Source organism: Sardina pilchardus, chromosome 10 (genome assembly GCF_963854185.1).
Source record: "Sardina pilchardus chromosome 10, fSarPil1.1, whole genome shotgun sequence".
Taxonomy (NCBI): domain Eukaryota; kingdom Metazoa; phylum Chordata; class Actinopteri; order Clupeiformes; family Clupeidae; genus Sardina; species Sardina pilchardus.
Genome location: NC_085003.1, coordinates 1,724,952 through 1,740,275, shown reverse-complemented (window position 1 = coordinate 1,740,275; position 15,324 = coordinate 1,724,952). Strand labels below are relative to the sequence as shown.

The 15,324-nt window shown below is 40.5% G+C and overlaps 1 protein-coding gene across 2 annotated transcripts in view; it reads left to right on the top strand.

Annotated features, from left to right (window-relative positions):
• Positions 1-1,667: 1,667 nt before the first annotated feature.
• The window catches only part of snx22 (sorting nexin 22), a 37,022-nt gene continuing 23,365 nt past the window's right edge, over positions 1,668-15,324 (top strand). Inside the window, exons 1-4 of one of the 2 annotated variants that reach the window (XM_062546919.1) lie at positions 1,668-1,910; positions 9,198-9,281; positions 9,973-10,077; positions 13,540-13,634. In XM_062546919.1, the coding sequence (XP_062402903.1) occupies positions 1,821-1,910; positions 9,198-9,281; positions 9,973-10,077; positions 13,540-13,634 (374 nt within the window). In that variant the 5' untranslated portion in view covers positions 1,668-1,820. Of the gene's footprint in view, positions 1,911-9,197; positions 9,282-9,972; positions 10,078-13,539; positions 13,650-15,324 lie in introns of both variants that reach the window. The other variant, XM_062546918.1, reaches the window with a different exon arrangement.

The following is a 15,324-nucleotide window of genomic DNA, read 5'->3' as shown; positions in this document are numbered from 1 at the left end:
TTTCATTGAGTATTTACCGTAAATATTAATGCGATCGAGCTGTCTATCCCGTTGTAAACCAGGGTCCAAGGGAACTATTGAGGCTCCCCACTAACCACGTGACCGCTTTAATCTGCCTTTAACATGGAAGTCAACGGCTGTCGCAACTTTGAGATATCGATGGCTTTGGCTGGGAGTACCAGCATCAATTCTGACGTTTACAACTGTTTTTCAAAGGAATGTGGGACTGGATCAACCTGATCTTGATAAATTCAGGATTATGAAATCAGGCCTACCGTGACTGTAATGGGACAAGGCCTAGGCCTACATCACTATTTAGCCTTCTGGAAGGAACAAGTAAGATCAGCAGCATGAGTTGCTTTGGTTGTTTTATCTGAAGACAGACATAGCACTACTAGGCCTATAAAAGACAACTCACAAAGCTGTATCTTTAGGCTATATCTTTATTTAAAAAGATAAATTCCACAGGTGGGTTAGGGTTAATAAACACCAGTCTGCATTTAATCTAGGTGCTTGGTTTTACGCCTGTGGAAAAGGACCCGATAAAGTCCACGAATATGCTAGGCTATATTATTTGACTATTTATAGCCTAATTTGTTGCCTGAAATCGACCCTTCAGCTGGATCAGGATAGTCTAACCCAGGGGTCGGCAACCTGCGGCTCTTTAGCGCCACCCTGGTGGCTCCCTGCAGCGTCTTCAAAAATGTATGAAAATGAATGGGGGGATTTTTGTTTGTTTGTTTTAATATGGTATCTGTATGAGGACAAACATTCTTAACGTTTTCCAATGTTGTAAAAATGTGCATAATGAATATTAAAGTTCAACATTTCTGTCAACGAAGATTTGATAGCCTGCGACACACGTTTCAGGGCGGCGCCGTGCCAGGCAGGTGGCTGTGTAAACCTACAGTATGGTTGTAAACAAACCGGCGGGTGTGTCAGCATATGGCCATGCCATGGATCCCAAAGGGAAAAAGAGAAAGATAGCCGTTGAGATCAGAGAATTTAAGGCAGAATGGACCGAATCATTTGCTTTCATTGCCATTGCGGAAGGATTGCCTGCATGTTTGCTTTGTAATGAGAAGTTGGCGAACAACAAAGAGAAAGACATTTAGAAAGACATTTTCAGGGAAGGCATGCTACATTTGCAGCCGACTATCCAGTTGGGACTGAGAGAAAAAGTGCGATTGCAGTAGCCTACTTCTGGAGAAATTTTGTTGCAACCTGAGAGATATTAAAACGTGGAAAACAACGGTTCACGGATGGTGATTATACAAAGTTGAACTTAAAGCACTATATACAGCGGAGTAGTCACGTGGTGTGTCATTCTCTTCGAGATGCGCTGCAGGGAAAAACATTTAATCATGAAAGCTCATTATGTAGCCTCGTTGTAGCCTACGTAGTCATTTTGATAGTAGGCTAATAGATAATATACACGTACAGCCTGTGTTGCCTTCATATAAGGCTTACATAAGGCTTTTCATTTTTTGCGGCTCCAGACAGATTTGTTTTTTGTTTTTTTGGTCCAAAATGGCTCTTTGAACATTTTGGGTTGCCGACCCCTGGTCTAACCCCTAGGCCTATGTTATTTTGGATCGAAGTGAATGAATCCCAACCGTGTAGCGGGGAGGAGCCTGATACGATCTTGTGGTGTCGGCGTGATGGGAAGGGTTAGACTTCACGAGGAAATGCTGAGATTTGAAAAGGTCCACAGACAGACGGACGCACCACAAAGTTGGCTATTAAAGACCTAGGGTTAGTTCTACATCAGACATAAACTAGACGGGTAACGAAAGTTAGTTTGAGTTAGATGTTTTGCTATGTGGGAATGGGAATACTTTTGTCCGATGATAGAGGTGTCTATTCCATCTTTGGAGAGAGAAATGGACATGTCCGGAAAAGAAAGAAAAGTAAGTATTTAAAATGCAAGATCGGGAAACCACCGATGGCTTGCTTGATAGCCTACCTGCAGTTGCATTATTTCTAGAATTCTATTTACAGTCAACGTTCCAGTTCAGTTTTGTGAAACACGATCGTTACAAAAGCCTATCAAGGCAACACCTGGACACACCTTTTCTGAAAGGCCGTCGCAGCCACACTTGGAACAACATAGGCTAACAATAATGCCAAAACAACAGCTCTATTTCTTTAGTTTCTCTAGTAGGCCTATTGTTTTGGTTCGTGAATAGGCTAGCCTACTCAAACCGCAAAGGTTAGGCCTACTGTAGGCTAGCCTAACAACTTCAGGTGCTTTCACACGGATTTTGTTCCGAATCAGGGCAGAATTAGGTTTTCCTCCATAATCCACGAATTTGTTTGTGTTTTGAGAATTATATCGGAACAAATGATATAACGTGAGACTAAACTTTTTTTGTCTACAAACAAACCCACGCGCGATTAAATTGCTCTCTGATTGGTCATTTGACAGGTGAATATTATCCGCAGCCACTAACACTAACCCCACATTAATTAAAAAGCCGAATTGCAGGTTAATTTTCCAACAAAATTGCATTATTAGCTTGTTGGTACTACACATTCAAACTGTTATCCATTGTATTGATGTTGTTGGGTGTCACAAAACGGAATATAATACGCAAGTAGGCTATAATTGTTTCTTCTTTCCCCTAATCTATTACGTAGGATCTCTATATTGCTGAAACGTCACAAAGTGACGTGACAGCGCCGGACGGCACCATGACGGACGGCGGAAAGATAGATGTAGCCTACGGCAAATTACATTATGAAGAAGTGAACACCTTCACTTTAACATCTTTTGTAGTTCAATGTATTACTTTGGTCAGCGTCTGGTAGTCAAATAAACATGCCAGATGTGTTGTAAGGTGAAATGGGTGGTGATAGCAAATTTACATAGATTAAACTAGTGATAACAGCACTAACATAGGGCTGCTAGATCGTAGTCTACTGCTAATATTAGCCTACTGTATATTAACACCCATATTAAGTATTTCTGGGCTAAAATATTTCAAACCGATTTGGCCACTTTATTTGTAATGCTCTTAACAGATGTAACATAGTCAAAACATAACATATCAGCATATGAAATAACGTTAGCGGTCATTATTAGCTAACCTAGCTAACGTTTATCCTAGCACTGAACTCGTTAAAGGTTAAATTTCAGCTTAGCCACCACAAACAACTAATATGTAAATAAACTGCTAAATATACATATATTGAAACATTTATTTCTTAAAAAGCGATAAAAAGGATAATTTAGGGGTTTTCTGCAAAGGTAGCATGTTTAACGTAACTGGGTGATGATGTCATAGGCCTAAGGAACTCGCAACCCATTCCGCTAGATTCTTACTGGGGGAGCGCCGGGTCAATTGAGACACTTTTCAGTTAAACGATCTTTTCAAAGATTACGTTATGTACACAAACATTTTTATCATGTGATCAACAACTCACATGTGTTGTGTCTTAGTTACAAGTGTAATTTAACACATATGTTGGATGATCGCGCTGTTTTCAAACTTTGAACGTAAGTTGACATTTGTATCAAATGCCCCACCTATGCGTGTCGTTTGAGACACATAGGAGGGGCAATTAATACAGCATGTTTTAAACAGAAACTACTGACCTTACTCACGTTTTTATGAAGCATATCGGACAACATACTAGTGTACTCGTCATCCCGAAAATTTCACATTATTTCTCGCAATATAACTAGGTCAAACAAATATTTTTCCCGTGCGTAACTTCTGATCAAAAAAAAAATCTACCGCATGTAATATTTGTTTCCCTCACTTCGCTGAATATCTGTGGATTCATGTCATACACATGTTTTGTTCATTCAAAATATATGTTGTTCATTCAAACAAGTTGTTGTTAACTCAAATCAGTTGTTGTTCCTCGCAAAACAGTTATTAATTCGGTGATTTATACAGATATTGATCGTGTAATGTGGCCACATCCGGGTTATAGCGTTAGGGACATTTAAACAGCTGTACCAATTGAACCTCCAGCGACTACTGACACTTAAACCTGTTTTGCTTCTAAACTTCAAAACTATGACATTGCATACTTTAGGGTCTGTTTAAGTACGAATTCATCTGTTGTTTGATCATATTATTATTGCATGGCACCCAAAATAGAACTTTTGATCACAAAAAAACTACCGCATGTAAGATTTTACTTACCGTAGACGAAAACCGGTTCCCGCTAATAACTTTTGAATGGCGTGACGTAATTTCATGAGATTTGCCAGGATTGGTAGGTGTTATGTGCTAGACGTAGTGTCAAAATATCGTGAGCTGAGAATTATAAGGTTCTATCTCCATTTTGGTCGAAATTGAGTTTTTGACATCATCTGATCCATTAGGTGCTTATTAATGCCTGTGTGGTGTTATTTTTGTAAAAAAAAAAAAAAAAAAGTTAATTATTAGCAAAATAAAAAAGTACTACAGTACAGTTTTGCTAGCTATGTAAAACTTTGATGCTCAATATCTCAGAACTACCCTAAACGGAGATAGAACCTTATAATTCTAAGCTCACGATATGACGGCTCAAGCTTGGATGGTTTTCGAGGAAATCGCTGTGTATCAATTGCCCCATGTCCCAATCGACCCGGCGCTCCCCTACAATATGGCTATATGGAGAACGAATGAGGACGTGGGAAACCATCAAATTCTTTGTGGACTATAGCCCTACACTTTTTAACTGGTCAGGCGTGAGAGAGGGGAGGAAAATACCAGGAGCCTTGACCCTCAAAGAGTTATTAATGCTGTAAGGAGAATGAATGGAGTTGGCCAGGTGTCCTGGTGAGTAGTTAGAGCAGTGGCGTAGCGTAGTTGCGCAAGACCCCGGTGCAAGTCTGGCGCTGGACCCCCACCCCCCGCTATCTCTACCATCCATCTCAAGACACACACCGACCGACCACAGAGGGAAAGAACGCACGCACGGTCATTATGGACAGCGACTATTTGCGTAACTTGCACACAGCCTACGATCAAAAACAGGACGCATACAAATTCATTCAACTGAACACACCACGTTCCCTTGCAGCACAACAATGGCCTCATCAAAGAATACAGGACGGCTTGACGCCGAAACGCGTTTGTTTTATAGGCATGGTGCTACGATAAAGTATAAGATAATTAATTAACTAATGAGTGCAGTTCTTTTGCACATTGGAATACGATATTTAACTCGCACCCGAAGAAGGAGATATTTTGGAGTTTGAGCGCGCCTCTCTCTGCAAACTCATCAAAGAACAGACACATACATTATGGCACAGTGGCCATTTAACTAACCTGTACGCCGATCAGTTGCCGTATAAGCAAAAACACTTGCACTCACCCGTCAGAAGTGTACTTTGCGTGCCTTCTGCTCAGCAAACTCGTTAACTATTGTGGTGAAATTCAATTTCCTCGCCCTGTCATTTTCGATGGAGAGTATGGCCAATCCACTCAATCGCTCCTGACCCATGGCACTCCTCAGATAGGTCTTTATTAATTTGCTGACTTTCCACGACTTTAGTAAGAGTAGTAGCCTATACCTGTTTACATTTGCTAGCATGTGCAGCAGCCTATGATCAGAGATGACGTAAAGATGTTATGACTGGACAAACAGATTTCCCAGCAGGCCATGTTACAACATCTTGTAAGTTGACGATAAAATAATCAATAATGGTATTAATTTTATTGATTAATTTTGATTCTAACGTTGAAATGTCATTAGTAAAATCAAAATGATATGAAAAGTAGGAGAAAATTCAAGAATTGGGGAATGGATAGGTGCCACCATGAGACCAAGTTGCAGGAGATAGTGACTTGCGCAACTACGCTACGCCACTGTGAAGCACTTAAATAGCAATCAGTTTACTCCACGTGGTAATTCAGAAAAGCCGGCGTCGTTGATGACAATAGATGACTTTCTGTCGCATAGCTGGGAGGCGCTGGGCAATTTGCGAATCGTAAAGGGCCCTGCGAAGCTCAGGGGCCCCGGTGCGTTGCACCGGTTGCACCGTCGCACGCTACGCCCCTGGAAAGACCAGTCTAATTTCCCAGACACATAACCATCCAAAGCCCGGAATAGTTCTGCAGCTGTGGTGTTCGTTGGAAGCGACAATACACACAACAAATCCTCGTGCACATCCTCCTCAAAAATGAACACGAACGAACACAAGCAGTATTGCCTTATTTTCCACATCAGTTGACTCATCAACCTGGATAGCGTACCACGGTGACCCATTCACCCTCTCTACCAACTGTGCCTCAATATCCTCCGCTATACACTAATCCAGCGCGAACTTTATGGGCGCTGCCATCTTGAATATCGCCATTACTGCGTGCCTGCGAGTGTGACGAGTGACACTTGTCTGTGCTTTTCAATGAAAGCATCCTGTCAGAGAATGTCTAACAAGAGGACTGCTAATGAATGAAAATGTCAGGTGAAAGGGAACATTGGATCAATGATGTCAGACTGTACCAAAACTTACCAATGAAGGTAATTTATTAACACCATAAGGTATTAAGACGTGTATTAATGACAGCTAACTTCTGCAACAGCCGCTTATGGAACCAACGGGCTAATTTCTTAGCAGCCAGGCACGCAGTAATGGCGGTTTTGTGTTACTTCCGTGTTTCGCTGGATTAGTGTATATCATCAATTCTTCTATGGACAGTGCTGGCTGAAAGCGGTATCTGACCTATCTTTTTAGCTGCAGCCTCTCCAAGGACCTCATTGACCATATCTTTTGCAGCAGGCAGGACTAGCTCTTCCCCAATAGTAAAGGACTTCTTACATTTAGCCATCCGACAAGCCACTAAATATGAGGCTTTCAGCGCAGCCACGTTGACAGATGTAGTCGCCCTAAGCACCTCTTTTTGGCCATCTCTCTCACGTTTCTTACGCTCAAAAAAGTCCAGGGGCCGGTTGCACAAAGCACCTTAAGTTAAGGTTTTCCCTTAAAATCTGACTTAAGGCCCCCTTAAGATAAGATCGGTTGCACAAACACCCTTGAGTATTTTCCTTAACATTTTCCTTAAGTATTTAAGGTTTTCTACTTATCTTATAAGAAATCCCTTAAACCGTTGCACAAACGACCTTAAGAGCCTAAGTAATGGGAAAAACCTAAGGGACCTCTGACCCTACCTTAAGCATATTATTATCGGAGTTAATGCTGATAATTTAAATTAATTAACCACTTTTGGCAACTGAAAATAAAAGTTTAGCTAATATCATTACTCTTCTATCAAATAGGCCGACCAGAATTCGTTATGTAGCCTAGTTTATTTAGGCCTAGCGATGGTAACATAGGCTACTCAATTCGCCCTAATTGAAACTTACGATGGGCTTTGGTTCGGTGCCCCTGTCAACACGTAGCTAACAAAAAATGTTTGTTTTGGTGCAGATGACAGCAAAAATCATAGCGCACACACAGCGCAGGATAATAACTAGCTAGCTAGTATTGTTCAGTTCATGTATATATCAGGATTTACTTGATGAATGGATAAATGTCACCGAAAATTATTACGGTAAGATTATAAGATCATTAGGCTATTGTGTTTGGTGGATTGCTGGCTAATAGCTTACTAGCAAGCTAGTTACAACAAGTGTGCTGAACCAGAGACACTTGGCTGAACGTAGGCTACGTTATTGCTAACGGTAGATACATCGATAACTTCGTGAATGTCACTGCTCTAAGGTGCGCCGTGTTTGGCAGTCACCTGTCAAACTGGTCAAAGTTAGTTACACTAGTTACACTCAGACTTGTGTTATTCGCTATCCCATATAGACAAATGCACACAGCTTAATAATGTTTTGGACAGTCCCGCATTTCACCCTCAGAAAAGCAAGCGCAAATTAGCAAACAAACAATCTCCGTGGAAACTGTAGAATTTTCGTGCCAGAAAACCGCTTTCAATGCAGTAAATCACTTAACGGAGTTCCTTACCTAAGGATACCATTTAAGAAATTTTGTGCAACGCCCTTAAATAAATTCCTTACCTAAGGAGAAATTAAGCCTTAAGGTTGATACTTAAGGAACAAAACTTAAGGTGCTTTGTGCAACCGGCCCCAGGGGTTTATCTTTAAGTGTGGGATGCTTTGATTCGAGATGTCGAACTAGCTTTGATGGTTTCATTACTTCGTTTGACAACGTATCGCCACATACCACACATAAAGGACGTGGTGCATGCGAGTCACCGGTCTCTATAAATCCATATTTTAGATAGGACTCATTATATTTTCGATTGAATGACCCCTTCTTTTTCTTTGCATTATCTGGCTCACCATCATCATCAGTTGGTCTTTTTCCCCCCTACCCCTTCCAAAGAAAGTGTCTAGCGACGTTTGTCTTTTGCTCATTCTAGTTTTGCTAAGTTATCACACTACCGTTCGCAACTGAACAAGAGAAGTGAAGTGATTGAACTGAGCAGGGGCTGCGCTGAAGAAAAGACGGTTGATCAACGCAACTAAGTAACAAATGTGTTGAAGGCGGGAATACGAAAAAAGACGTTGCCAAATCAAATGCAAACATGCATGCCTGCTATCTAAAAACTACAGGGGTCTATGGCATGCAAATGCGTGACATTTATGCGAAGCACATTTAGTTTGCATGCTTTTTTTTTTTTCTCGTCATGTCGCACGGCCCGGTTGGGAAAGTCCCGAGGCCCGGTACCGGGCCACGGCCTGGTGGTTGGGGACTGCTGGCCTAGGCCCCAAAGGGTTAATAAGAGTGCATTCCTAGCCTCCTAAACAGCCCACAGACCGAAAAGAACAGTAAAAGAAAACACGCCCGCCCAAAAGCAGCGCAGACTCAGAGCACTTCCAAAACACACACAGTTCCAAACTTTTCGACTTTCGGCATTTAAATGTGAATATAATGAACTTCCATTTAAAGGTAGCCTATACAGCCAGCAATTGTGCATAATGTTGTCTTTGTTTATGTTCATATTTAAATTTCTAAGCAGACACTTATGTCCAAAACATATTGTATTTCATTTAAAACAATGTAGCCTATAGGCTACACACAGGATGAGCAGGTATTGGATCATGAGGAGATGTATGTGCTTGAAATTGCCAATGATCGCTGATTGCACCTTTTAAGTATTCTAGAAGTGTTTGGAAATTGCACTACAACATTATTAGCTGTATTACCCTTGCACTGAATATGCTCACACATTCATATTTGAATCAATGACTTTCTGTGATTAATGTATTTCCCCATTTTGTAGCTTTACAGAGTTGAAGTCTTATTCAATGGAAGGAAACATTATGTTCTGCGGCGCCACAGTGATTTCCAGAACCTCCACAGAAAGGTGACATACTCTTGGAACAAAGCCTAAATTGTAGGGGATATATAAGAAACTATGAAGTATTCAGGCTGAAAATAATGCACACCAAGGTTGTTAAACACCTCAGTGCATTATTTCTTACTTTCTGAGTTCTGTGTTGCACTGCCTCTTGTACTGTGGTTGATTGCTTCCTGATGTTAATTTGATATTATTGACATATGTTGTCTCAATAGAAATATAACTAAACAACTTTTGTAGAATTTCCATTGTTTTTTTTTCTTCATGAATTGACCAATCGCTAAACCCCATAACGCCCATAAGCCCATAGCAGTTAGGCACCAGCTGCCAACCTCAGCCGAGCTCTTATTGGATTATGTGCATTCAATGGGTCAAAATTACAAAGCAGTGATGTAATGTTTGTAGTAGTCTGCTATTTATCTGTCTATCTCTGAACAGTCATCATTCATTTTATTGTTATGTTATTGTTATTGTTATCTAACACATTCTTCCACACATTTCATTTTCCACATAACATTTGGGCACACTATCAGTGTAGTGTTATTGGGCTCTCTTAGTGTGCCTTTTGCCTTTATTGTTGTTGTTAAGTTGTACATTGCACTGTACTTGCCTTGTTGCTGTATGCTGACCATCCTAGATACGGTCTGTCTATCTATCTATCTATCTATCTCTGGCTCATTTTGATCTTTTTGGACAGCTCAAGAAAATTCTGATGATTCCTGAGTTTCCAAGCAAAAGGAATCCTCACCTCAGAACCAAGCCCTTGGATCAAAGGAAACAAGAGCTAGAAATGTACATACAGGTATGGTATACGTGGGACGTAATGTAGGAATGCAGGCACATCTGTATATTGCAACAGGTACCGGATACTAACAAATATAATGGAAAACAAGATCCGCACACTGTCATCTTTGCTCCCAGTATAGTTTAATGAGTATAGTTTAATGAGTACAACGTTTCAACAACTCAAGTCTTCGTCAGGTACATCAACCAGAGCATATGTTTGGTAAGGACCTGTATGTAAGGTGGGTGGAGCCCAATCATCCCATCAGTCGTCACACACGGTTACCACCCCTCGGTGGCTTTTCAACCTTGTCAATGGCCATGTAACAAAGGGAGCTGATATGCATTTTAAGAAATGTGCTGCCACAGGATTCTCTCATTGCTGCATTTGAAGTTGCTGCAGTGTTTTAATGTACGTATGTCTGTAGGGGTCTACATCAAAGTCCCTATATGCATGGAGGATTCTTTGAGTTCTTTGAGAAAATCTGTGTACATATTTTGCCAACATACCCTAAACCATATGGACTTAACCAGATAAACCATAGAGGTGGTATTGCACATTATCGTCACCGCAAATTCTGAGATATTTTCTGATGGGTGGGTGTGTGTGTGTTTCACATTTGGTAAAATACATTGTGCAGGGGGGAAGGGGGTCTTTAAACATCATCCCGGTCTAGGGTCAGACTTGATTATATGCCAGTGCTTTTTCTGAATTCAAAACCCATTGATATTTTTATTGATTATTTTGTAACACAGAAGGGGATATTTAGCCTAGAAATCTAGACGCCAAAAATATTTTTGCCTAGCGGGATGGTCTAGGGTCGCACCGTTGAGGCCAAGCCTGCACTAGGCTCCAAGCCAGCCAAGCCAATCAGAATGCTCTATCTGTGTCCTTGAGCCCATCTTAGCTCACCTTCGGCTTCCGATATTGACGCCAGGGGACTGGACCATGCGTCCTCGTTCGACGAGTTGGGTGTGAGACTGTGTTGCACAACCATAGAGAAAAACAAAAGATGGATGAGGCTAACGAAGCGCGCTCGTTTGAATCGGCTTTGGAAGAGTTAGACTTGGGCTTTTCTTTGAAGGTTGAGCAGAAAGAAGAATAGAATATAATAGATTATATACTTTTTTGATCCCGTGAGGGAAATTCAGTTCTCTGCATTTAACCCAATTTAACCGAATTAGTGAACACACAGCACACAGTGAACACACAGTGAGGTGAATCACACAACCCAGAGCAGTGAGCTGCCTGCCCAACCAGCGGGGCTCGGGGAGCAGTTAGGTCCGAAGCCCTAACCAGTACACCACGGCTTGACTGGAAGCAGTCAAGTCATTCGTTTTAAAGAAGGATGTATTTGCCGTTTTGCCGACCGGCTACGATTGGTCACAAATGCTGGCCTATTACGTGCAGAGGCAGTTTGAAAGACATTTCTGTGTAGTTTGGCTTGCCAGGCTAGGGGATATTGGTCCTGGTTTTAGATTTCAGAGAGTCCTCTGGAATCAAGAAAAAACATAATATATTGTAGCGCCAATGGGAGGTTGAGAGACAGGGAGGCTGATATGTCATACTCCAGTAATTTATTTCCTATTCCAGGTACAGACTAGTACAAGGGCAGCAGGAGGTGTCCACTCGAAAACAACAAACTCACTGTTATATCACCTCAATCGGTCGTCAATCACTCGTCAATTACACTACACATCTTACTCGCTTGAATTCACTTCAACTCTCATTCTAATTATTAAACGTCCTAGAACCCCTTATTCTAATCCCTCCCCTTATCAATAGCTAACCTATGTGAAGCCCTAAATATTCCCCCCTGGACACCTCCCTGGCACATTCTATGACATAGGAAGGAGAGGGAGACACAAATAAAACAATCTTGTGCACACACACACACACACACACACACACACACACACACACACACACACACACACACACACACACATACACATACACATACACATACACATACACACTCACACACAGACAGACAGACTGGGAAAACAGGAGACACAGGGGAATAGACAGAGCAGTCCAACAAGGGGCTATAGGCGCTACAATATCGTTTTTTTTTTTCTCAAAAGATTGCCATCAGGAAGGTCAATTTTTCTATGAACAAACTTGTTTGTAATTTGATGATGTCAGAACTTTAATGATGTAATAGCAATTTGAAACAAAATTGCATGACCATTTCATAGTACAGATTAGGATGGTGGACTCTGTTCTTTATAGGCTATGCACTTCCTCTGAGCCCCTTTACACTTAAAACATTTTATCTACAATTTTGGTGAATTATCTTACACATTAGGGTGCATCAAGTGCCCCTCTTTCTCTCAAAAACACTTCTATTGTGGATAATATTATGCCATTTGATGAATAAACAATAAATATGAAGTTTCATGAAGATTGATAATGATCTAGGGGTACCACAATGCACCTGGAGTTTGACAATATATGGCCGATTTTGGTTATTTTCCAATAATTTTCTTTACCCTACATTTAAACTTAATAATGTCAATTAATGACATCTAACTTCTGTTTGCAAAAAACATAACAGCTGCATGTATTTTGAATGTCCAACATTTACATTTGTTGTCGAACATTGTATCCCTAGCACATAGGCATATGAGAGGCATATGAGAAACCTTCAGTCAGCGGTACCACCTCCAATCTCTACTATTCGTGGTCGTAGCTGACTGGAGCCTTGAAAGTCAGGATCAACTTGAGAAGAAGTACATCTTTGACCTCCCCAACAATGTCACTGCTTACTATTTCTGCTTGAGATTTTCTCAGCTCCTCCTTCTCCCTTCTCCTCCTTTTCTTGCTCTTCTCATATATTTCCTCTTCTGTTTGCCTTGTCCGCTCCGATATGCCTTCCTGTCTGTCTTCATGGACTAGAAAAGCCCTGATGAACTTTTCTGCTTCATGGTGCCACATGGTTCTTTGACAGTTCTTTTACATATATTTTTTGGGACATTTTCATGCGCAGGGGAGAAAGCATGGGTGAGATCCGGAAATGACCACAGGGCGGGAATTGAACCCGGGTCGCCAGCGTACGGTGCAGGTGCCTCAACCAGTTGCGCCACAGCTGGGGCCATTTCTGTAGAAGACATATGCAGCTGCTATGTTCTTTGTAAACAGAAGCTAGATATGCCATTCATTGACATTATTAAGTTTAAATGTAGTGTAAAGAAGCCAAAATCGGCCATATTGTCAAACTGAAGGTGCATTGTGGTACCCCTAGATCATTATCAATCTTCACCAAACTTCTTATTTATTGTTTATTCATCAAATGGCATAATATTATCCACCATAGAAGTGTTTTTGAGAGAAAGAGGGGCACTTGATTCGCCCTATTACACATCTTTGCCAGGAGTGCCAAAAGTTTTGGAGGGCTCTGTATGTAGTTGCTACTACATACTGTATGGTAGTAGCATCTTGATAAACTATTAATAATTGTTACTATCTACTATCCAGGAGATCTTGCAACAAAATGAAGCTGTCCCCCAAGAACTTTTGGATTTCCTTCAGATCAGGCATTTCCACTCGATGAACAAAGCTGACAGCACGGAGTACGTGGATGAATGGTACAGTTATTGTACAGACGCACACAAATAAATAGTAGTGTTGTCACAATACCAAAATTATTGTTTCGATACCATTATCAAGTCAATAATTGCAATACTAAAAAAAAAATATTTGATTTGGGGGCCTCCACTACCTTCATGTCACCAGTAATATTGAATAAAATTATATATACAGTGTGGAGCACATGTATTTGATACCATGCTAAAACAGGAATATAAAATCATCATTTGACAATTGATCTTAATACCTTAATTCAAAAAATGAGTAAAAATCAAACAGCCAAGGACACCAATTTTTGTTGTGATTGAAGAATGTATCGTAAATAAATAAATGTTTTCCTTAAATGCTAAGGGAAGGCCTATTAGTATGTTTAATTGGCATTGAGCTCAATGAGCATCAAACAGGCTAATAGGCCTACTGGAAAAAGCACCATACCAATCTCTAAATATGGTGAAGGGTATGTGATGATGTGGGGCTATCTTAATTCCAAAGGCCAAGGGAACTTTATTAGGATGCATAATATCCTGGATCCATGAAATAGCTGGCCTTAAAAAATAAATATCTGCCTGCCCCTTTGTTAACCCTATGTGTTAGATTCCCATAGGGTTACATAGGGGGTCAAATACTTCCTTCCCCCTAGCCTTTAGGAAGAACATTTATTTATTTACGATACATTCTTCAACCAAAAAGCAAATTGGTGTACTTAGCGGTTTTATTTTTACTCATTTTTTGAATGAAGACATTAAGATCAATTGTCAAATGATGATTTTTTATTCCTCTTTTTAGGCAACTTTAGCATGGTATCAAATACATTTTCTCCTCACTGTGTATATATATATATATATATATATATATATATATATAAACAGTGCCTATAGAAAGTCATCATACCCTTTTGAAATAGTTACTTTTTTTGTCTTACAGCCTGAAATCAAAACCAAAAAATCTTTTCCAGTTTTATTTACAAATTTAGCTGTACAACATCAAAATAATGAAAAAAAAGTCAACAGTTCTGAAAAGTAATACAAATTTAAAAACTAGAATAACAGGGTTGGAAAAGTCATCATACCCCTGACTTAATACTTTGTAAAGCTTCCTTTTGCTTTCATTACAGCCATCAATCTGTTTGGATATGTCTCTATTATAGATTTGCACACCTAGATAGGGGAATATTTGCCCAATTTTCCGTGCAGAAATGTTAAAATTTAGTCAAATTCTGTAGGGAATGGCGATGGACTGCTCTCTTCAAGTCAATCCACAGATTTTCTATAGGATTTAAGTCAGGGCTCTGACGTTGCCACTCAAGGCTAGTCACCATCCTATCCTGAAGCCACTGCTTTGTTCTTTTGGCAGTATGTTTAGGATTATTGTCGTGTTGGAAGGTGAATGACCTCCCCATCCTCAGCTGTCTAGGAGAGGGACGCAGGTTTTCCTCAAGAATTTGGGTGTACTTGGCAGCATCCATTTTCCCTTCTATCCTGACCAATTGCCCAGTCCCCGCTGAAGAGAAAAATCCCCAAAACATAATGTTGCCCCCGCCATGCTTCACAGTAGGTATGGTGTGTTTTGGGTGTGTTTGGGTGTGTATACTGTGTTTGGTTAGCGCCTGGAGCTCAGTCCAAAAACTTCAATCTTAGTCTCCAAAAAGTTCGATCTTAGTCTCATCTGACCATA